At 41.4% G+C, this 8,736-nt stretch overlaps 1 protein-coding gene across 2 annotated transcripts; it reads left to right on the forward strand.

Annotated features, from left to right (window-relative positions):
- The first annotated feature begins 1,463 nt into the window (after positions 1-1,463).
- Positions 1,464-4,807, forward strand: LOC133904050 (uncharacterized). Of its 2 annotated transcripts, XR_009907389.1 has the most exons (3): positions 1,464-1,813; positions 1,926-3,181; positions 4,547-4,807. XR_009907389.1 is itself a non-coding variant. In XM_062345528.1 (2 exons), the coding sequence occupies exons 1-2, from the start codon at positions 1,547-1,549 to the stop codon at positions 3,069-3,071; spliced, it is 1,413 nt and encodes a 470-aa protein (XP_062201512.1). In that variant the 5' UTR covers positions 1,464-1,546; the 3' UTR covers positions 3,072-3,429. The 2 variants fall into 2 exon arrangements, 1 of the variants encoding a protein (XP_062201512.1); XM_062345528.1 differs by lacking the exon at positions 4,547-4,807 and having other exon boundaries at positions 1,926-3,429.
- Positions 4,808-8,736: the final 3,929 nt, after the last annotated feature.

Consider the following 8,736-nt stretch of genomic DNA (forward strand, 5'->3'; position numbering starts at 1 on the left):
TACCACTACTTGCTTACACCTTAAGCAAGCCTCACGGTGTCAACACGTGTACTCTGTCTTACAATCTCAACCGCCGGTAAGTCTCTCTCGCTCTCGATCCCTCGAGGCGCCTTATCATTTGCACTGGCATCCTTTTCGCTTGACTTTGTCAATACGCCGTCTTTATCCGCCTTTTCATGCTTTGCCCGCTCTCCACGTGTACATCTAGAATCACCATTGACTCCACCAGGTCTCCTTGATTATCCAACACCAAGCATGCCATTTAACCCCGATCATCTCGCCGTCAAACGTCAAGTTGTATCCATCACCTGCACACCATAAGACAATCAAACACGTATATCTAACTCCATAGTTAAGCACAAAGTCCAGTTCACCATCATCAAAATCCCTATTAAAACACATCACACAAAAAATATGAACACTAGATGATCTGATGTCACCCTCAGTTCAAGCACCAGATCATCCGGTGTGTACATCTTTTCCTGCTCTGTAAACCTCCTCGAAAATGCTCCGGTGAAACCTCCAATGCTCACCTTGCTCATCACTGGGCCATCTAGTAAGTACAATTTCATCAGAAGCCGTTTTGCAACCTCTCTAGAACAAATGCCCCAACGAAGCATCTGGTGCTCCCAAATCCAATCACTGGATCAGCTGGTGTGTACATCCTTACCAGACATGCTTTGGAACCTCTATAGAAAGATTAGTCCGATGTGCCCAGCTTCTCATCGCTGGACCATCCGGTGTACACTTCACATCTTACTTTTGCACTGAGATACTCCGGTGTGAAACCTTCTGAGGGTCGGACCGTCCAACAAGTCGACTTTTCTGAACGCTAGATCATCCAATAAGGCAAATTTTTCTAGACTCAGAGACAAAAATACCAATTCTATTTTCTCTGCAACTTTGGTTAGTTATGATCATAATAGCAATATATAAACATGCTCATGCAATCCCAATTCATCAAACCAAATTATCAACTTTGTTAATTACTAATCATATATATATCAAGACATATTTTAACTTTACTTCTCACTATCAATATCTTCTTTAAAAATTATATGTATAGATTTCCTCAGATGAATAATTTAATGTGTTTATGTAAGAAAAAACATGTTTCTTATGACCCAATGAAGTAACAGTGAAATTAAATTGTGTATGGATCGCGATAGTGCTCCCAATTTTGTCAATTACATGCTACGATCCTGGTTCAGCTCAACGAAGGCCAAATGAGCCTTTATATCTGCTCGAACAATTTCATCTTCATCGAAAAAGAAAACAATTTCATCCTGTGTCCAGAAGACCGGGAACTTCCGGCCACATCCTAAAACCAACATGATTTTTATCCTTTTTTTCAAATTTGAATTTGGATGTTCTCGTTTTTTTTGGGGAAAAAAGGATTTCGGAACGAATATGTGGCTTCCGGCGCTGTTTCTTTGGGCTTCTGGCATGCTAGCAGGCCGAGACAAACAACACAGCCCAAGAAGGCATCGCCGTCTTCTTCTCCAACTCTAGGGCCTTCGCCTGCGCACGAGTCCAAGCCGCACCGATGGCGAAGACGGCGGCAGCGACGGCCCTGGATATCGCTGAGATCTCCTTCTCCGACCTAACCGTCCTCTTATTGCCGAAGACACCGGATGACGACGACCGCCGTCGCCGCGTCCTGGCCACTGTGGGCACCGAGCTCGGTCGAGGCGGGTCTGGGTTGTTGGCCATCGCCGGCGTTCCGCGCGCAGGCGCCCTCCGGCGGCGGCTCCTCCCCTTGGCCCGGCGCCTCGCTCTCATGGACCATCCCACCCGCGCCCAACTCCTCAAGGTACCCGTCCACCCTCCCTCTCGTACGTCTTCTTCCCCCCTCCTGTTCCTCTTCACTACTCTCGAAACTGCAATGCGCTTCTTAATTGATTTGTTTCCACGGGTAATTTCAGAGGCATGGTTTGGGCAGCGACGTGCCTCTGAAGAAGCTCGATCGGTCTGTCTCCTCATTCGTGCAGCTCCTAAGGTATTCAGGTAAACTCCACCTATTAGAGTCAGTGAACAAAACTGAAAGCATCAGCAATGGATTTGTTTGTCCAGAGAAGGCACAGTCTGATGATGGATTTGAAGAACCTAAGGGTGATGACGACATTGAAAATCTTGCTCAACTCGTTAAGGAGCTGGGTTTGTACATGATGGAGCTTGGGATTTTGGTTGCGCGAGCTTGCGACATTGTTATTGGCGGAGGTCAGTTAGAGCAGAGCATCTCTGACTTTGGGACTGCAAAGGCAAGGCTCATTCACTACCACTCTGAGTTTGATAACATTGTTATCAGGGAGAGCAGCACAAAGAGAAAAGGCTCGGTAAATAAAGTGGCTGCAAAATCTTACCAGTCATGTTCTCAAAGGTCTGTATCAGGAAGCACGCATTGCATCAAATCAGAAGATGAAACTACTGTTATGGTAAAAAGAAAAAATGATTCCAACGATGTATCAATTCAGAGCCAGGGTGGCTCGATTTCCCTGTCGAACCTATGGCAGGAGTGGCACTATGACTATGGAATCTTTACAGTTTTAACAGGACCATTGTTTTCCCGTGCCTCCGTGGGAGAAGAATGTTTGATCAGCCAGGAATGCCATCCTCCTGATGGGCACACACACCTGCAGTTATGCAGCAGAAGTAAGATATTCTCAGTTAGATGCTCTCCTAATAGCTTCATTGCTCAGGTTGGAGAAGCAGCGGACATCTTGTCCAGGGGGAAGCTGAAATCTACACTTCATGCTGTGAGTAGACCTTTGAGTTTCACAGACATCAGCCGTGAGACTTTTGTAGTCTTCCTACAGCCCTCATGGGACAAAACTTTAACTTATTCGAGTTACTCTTCTGATGCTGAAGATAAATCAAGTGATGACAAGGACATGCCAGTCAGGAGTGATGGGTCAGCTACGTTTTATCATGAAGATGTATTTATGCAAGGAATTTTGAAAAAGATCCCCCCTCTTTCCTCAAGGCTAAAAGAAGGGATGACGTTTGCAGAGTTTTCTCAGCAGACAACAAAACATTATTATGGTGGTGGTGGCATCCAACAAAACAATTGAACACCAGTGGTATAATGGTGAAATGCATGTAGCTGGCAATGAACTGAAGTACTGAGTTGCATGCTGATGCAGATGAGAATGCAGTCCATGCAGTAAATGAGAACATCCTGGTAAATAATGTGTACTTTTTATCCTCCTTGATAGCTACGTTTTACTATTGTTCACATCGTAAATTGGTGTTTACTAGTATTTACAACTCTATTGTAGAAGTGGGGTTCCAAAATTTTTTAGGCCCTTTGTTTTGAATGAAAGGGTTGAAATAGAGTGGGGACATTAGACCTGCCTTCTTTCATGTCTTGAGTATGTTGTTTTTAGCCTTTTTAGGGTGAAATTGGATGCTTGTTTGAAACTTTTCTCCGTATGGTACTTGCATGATGTTTTGGGGAACTTTTATGTTTCTAGTTTGATGCTTTTTGACACTTCCTTACTCAACTTTTGAGATCTCACTAAAATAATAAGGCATCCGGCCTAACATTTTTACATTGTTGGTTGGTAAAAAAATTAATATTCTATTGCTTTGTGAGCTGCCAAGTGCTTCCAATAGAAGTCTTAGTAGAATCTGCAGTGCCCAGCATTTTTCCCCCTAAATCGCCTACAGTGTAGCCCACTAGTTCAGAAGGGGTAATGGGAAAACAAATAGCCTGAGCATTGCTTCCATGCATGCAAAGAACGCGTTCACTACCCTGATCTATTCGAAGTGAAAAGCTCGAGTCCTGTCTTCAAAATAATACCTCCCAAAATTTATGTGATCTAGCAGTGAGAAAAAGATACTAATTGATTGATGGACTATGATTCAGTGTTTCCAAACTTAACTGCATTTCCTTTTATTTTGGTCCTAATACCATTTTAACAAAATCACTTGCTGATCTACAATTTTTAAGGATCAAATGTTAGGCCGGATGCCTTAATTGTCCCTGAGACAGGATGTCACATATTGAATTGAATTTGTTCCTGTAAATGCAACCAGCTATGTAACTTGGCTGTTTTCATTCACAGAAATAATTTTCCATTCATGTTGGCTGAATTTGATCATTGGCCCTCCGAGCTCTCTTGACACTGTGATTTTGAAATACACTAGTAAGCGTGCACGTGAAATCCACATATCAAACAAAATAAATTTGATATTTTGCAACTCAAACCAAAACTTTTCACAAGGGCACATATAAAAGAAACCCAATATGAATGAATCATGATACAATGATCCTGATATCAATTAAGATTTTAGAATCAAATGCATTGGAGTCACGTACACAATGTGTACTTCGCAATCAGAATACTTAATCTGTAGAAGCTCAAATGGCTCACGCTTGGCTTGTGTTAGCCAACATCTGTGAGATAAAAAGGCAGGACCTTTACAAACTATTGTTAAGCTAAAGATCTGAAGCCTGATAAGTGAAGATGTAACGTTTGTGTCACATCCACCGAAAAAACAAAGCAACCTTTGTGATACATTGTGACCTTTTTTTTTTTTAAAGGTGAGAGTGTCTTAATCTACAGCAGGCATCAATGGTAGTGGACGAACAACGGCATCATGCAGAGCTTCTTGGTTGTGCAACCACCTTGTTGTCTTTTCCCCCACTCTAATAGCTGAGAGGAGGAATATGATTTCCTGACTAACCCTAAGGCAAAATTTGTGGCATGACCAAAAACAGCCCATCAAAGACTCTGGCAAAAGGTACTCAGCTGAAAAACCACATGAAAAGAACAAACTGCTAGAAAATGTAGAACCTAGAGCTTGAAACATCAGCCCACAGCAACTGGGAATCGTTAGCTCACCATATTTTTCCTTAAATTCAGAACTAGTTATGTCCTTGTATTAAAGCACGGCAGGCCAATGTGGTCTGCAAACGAGGTGCATAAGGTTATCTCCAACATATACTCTAAAAATTCATCCCCTATAATACTATTACAACATTCTCTAATACTATTACAGTACTCTTTATTTATTTTTATCTCTAACAGCTACCTTATTTACTACCTTTTACTACTCTTCTCCTCCTTCCGAACCCACAGTCAACCTCTACGAACAGTGTTGCTGTTGCTACAGTGTTTCAGCAAGTTTGGAGTGGCAGATTCTCCCTCCTCAGTACTGTAGTAGCACCGTAGCACTGTAGCACTGGATACAACATCTGTTGAAGAGAAAATGAGTGCTACATTGTTTCGGGGGTACTGTAGCTGTAGAAACCTCATGTTGGAGATGGCCTAATGAGCTGCGTAGCATGCGAGAGTTAAAAAGTAAGCTCCCACAAATATGAAAAAGAAAATCTATAAAATAAATAGTACTGCTCTTGATTTATCAATTACAAGATAAATAGCAGATGCACATGTACATTAACCTAATTTTGCCGTAATAACACTTTATGTGACGAAAAGACAAAGAATAAGAGCTCTCTTTATATGTTAATGTTATGGACAACATAAGATAAAGAGAAAAACATCCAATCGTCTCTTTATGCGGCTTTGCTGAACCTGCAAAATTTAGGGGGACAAAACCATTTATGTTTGGATATCTTAAGACTAATGGGAATCCAAAATCTTAGTACAAAAATCAACAACGTAGCACCTATGTTTAAAGAAACTTAAGCAAGAACATCAAATATGGGGATTTGACTTCTAGGATTTTCTAAAACAAAATAATCTAAGTAAAACACGAATCTAAACTATCACAGCTACTGTATATGTAAGGGGGACATGAGAAGGTCGACTTAAGGTTGTATAGCCATGGGGAGAGACGTACACAACCTAGATTTCGACCTCGACACACTTACAAGACCTGATAAGGACTAAAACAGTGACGCAACACCTTATTTTAACGATTTTGATTAATTCCTAATAAATCTAAGGGTGAGACTAGATCCATTAGAAAGGTATCGTAATAAGCTTTCCAGTAAGTCTAAGAATGTCTCAATTGGATTATGTATGTGAAAGTTATTCTTATTTTATTGACGTGTTGCAATGAGACTTCGAACAGAATTTAGAGTCTGACTAGAGATTTTGAGTCTGAATAGACTTGACCTTCGAGGGATGATATCCAGGTGAGCTTGTGATGCTTCTCCCATAATCTTAAGTAATAAAACATCACAAGAATTTAGTAGTAACCCATCTAACAAAGTATGAATAGCGAAAAATGAGTTTATCTAGTGGTTTAATTATCGCACATGTGCTCTTATAATTGATCCTTATATATCTTGAGAAGTAGTGTTACATGTATCCGAAGGAGTGATGTCCTCACCATCCTCCCCTTCTTGAATTGGAGATGTTCTTGACTCAAGCTTATCTTCTTCTCCTAAGTATGGCTTCAAATCTAAAATATTAAATGTGGGACTAACCCTAAAATCTACACGTAGATCCAATTTGTATGCATTATTATTTATTTTCTTATTTATCTTAATCGTTCCATCAGCTTTAGGCATCAACTTTGATTTCTTAATTCTAGAAACTTATCCTTTCTCAAATGCAACCAAACTAAATCACCTGGTTTAAATTTTATTTCTGTCTTACCTTTACTTCCAGCAATCCTATACTTTTCAATCGTACACTCTATATTCTCTTTAGTTGTTTGATGCAACTTAAGAATAAATTCAACACACTTCTTAGCATCCAAATTAAGTTTTTCAAAAGTAGACAAATGCTGTAAATCTATAAGAGCACGTGGATTAAAATCATATACTACCTAAAACGGACTTATATTGGTGGTGGAGTGTATCGACCTGTTGTAAGAAAATTCAGTATGCGGTAAACACTCTTTCCATATCTTCAAATTATTCTTTCAAACATTCCATAATATGTGGATAATGTACGGTTGAGGATCTCTGTTTGTCCATCAGTTTGGGGATAACACATAGTAGTAAACAACAGCTTTGTCCCTAATTTGTTCCAAAGTGATCTCAAAAAATGACTCAAAAATTTTGCGTCACTTTCGAGATGATAGTATTAGGCACTCCATGTAGGCAAATAATTTCCCTAAAAACAAATCATTTATGTTTGTAGCATCATCGTTCTTCTCACAAGGTATAAAATATGCTATTTTAGAAAATCTATCTACAACTACAAATATGCTATCCCTCCCCTTTTTTGTCATTGGCAATCCTAAAATAAAATTCATAGAAATATCCCCCTAAGATATATTAGGAACAGGAAGAAGCATGTAAAAACCAGGTGGATTTAAACGAGACTTAGTTTTATTGCAAGTACTGTAGTGTAAGATGTAGCACTCAACGTCATGTCTCATCTTTGACTGAAAAGAAATGGGCGGCCAGCACATTTTCAATCTTCTTTGCTCTAAAATATGCCATCAATCCTCCTCCATGTGCCTCTTGCAACAACGAAAGACGAACGGAGCTAGGTGGAATGCCATTTCTGCATCAGCGGTTGCCTTTGCTATCGCATCAGCTGTCTCAGCCTGTGGAAAAGCAGACACGACGAACCAAAAGAGCTTAAGGTCGGTCAGTCGCATCCTAGTCTTAATTTGCCAGCATTTAAAGCACATGCTATCAAATGCATCCGACTTAATGACGTCAGAGTGAGTGACCATTACTCTCTGTTTTCTAGATTGTTGTTTCAAAAGGTGTTTTAGCAATATTTGGATTATTTTGATCCCAAAAAACATCAATCTCAAGACATAAATGCCATCTATAGAGATCACATACATGAACATCAGCATTTCAACATAATATAGAGATCAATCTATACTACTCATATTCAGTAAGGGTTAATTAGATTTATGTCGTTATAAATGGCACGATTTGAAGGAATGCCATTACAAATCGTGTATTTGAAAACATGCCATAACAAAACTACTGAAATTAGATCCATACCATTACATACGTTTGCTCGCTACCTTGCCCTGAAATCACTTGTGATTGGACAAAATTGCCCCTGGTCTTCTCCAGCACACCCATCTCTTGCGCTGATCCACTAATGGAGCTCCAACTCCGACGAGATCTTCCCCTCTCTGGTGGCGCACGATAGAACTGTAAGGCCGCGTTGAGGCCCAAGAGGATGGAGCATTGTCCATCACAGAGCAGAGTAGCTCTGCTTGACACGACGAAGCCGGCGACTAGATTTGCTGTGATGAGCTTCGGCGAGTCGCTCCATCGAAGCTTCGAGAAATAGAATGATGAGCTCTGGCCACCGCTGTGTGCGTGCTCCGGTGAAGAAGCTTACCAATAATGAGGAGTTTCGCGTGGTGTACCTTGGCGCCAAGCCCATCCTGAGGAACCACACCACTGGGGAGAGATACTGCCACAATAGCGTCGAGGAGCTACCCATGGCCATCAATTGGAGGGAGAAGGAGGTTGTTTCAGCGGTGGTGAACCTAGCAGTGGTTCGGCATGGGATTGGCACCTATGACTTCAATTCAAGACGGCGAACACATCTAGGTAGATCTCGGCTGACGAACCTGGCCGAAGCATAGCCTACGGTGTGCGCCTGGCACGGCACCGCTCAAAGCTCCACGGTGGGCTGCACCAGCGTCGAGTTAGATCCCAATTGATGTGCGCCAGAGTATCACCGGGGTGAGAGGTAGCTCACCATGCGCTTGGCTCATCGAGGGAGGTTACACAGCGACGGCTTGACAGTGAGGTGAATGAGGGGGTTGTTGGCGCCAATGAAGTAGACAGATGGTACGCTCAATCCGTTGGGAAAACAATGAGATCCAGTTGGA

The sequence above is a fragment of the Phragmites australis genome, chromosome 21, assembly GCF_958298935.1.
Source record: "Phragmites australis chromosome 21, lpPhrAust1.1, whole genome shotgun sequence".
Lineage (NCBI taxonomy): Eukaryota > Viridiplantae > Streptophyta > Magnoliopsida > Poales > Poaceae > Phragmites > Phragmites australis.

Coding starts and splice junctions, on each gene's coding strand:
- LOC133904050 (XM_062345528.1), top strand. CDS start 1,547: ATGGCGAAGACGGCGGCAGCGACGGCCCTGGATATCGCTGAGATCTCC. Junction 1,814..1,925: donor CCCGCGCCCAACTCCTCAAG/GTACCCGTCCAC, acceptor GGGTAATTTCAG/AGGCATGGTTTGGGCAGCGA.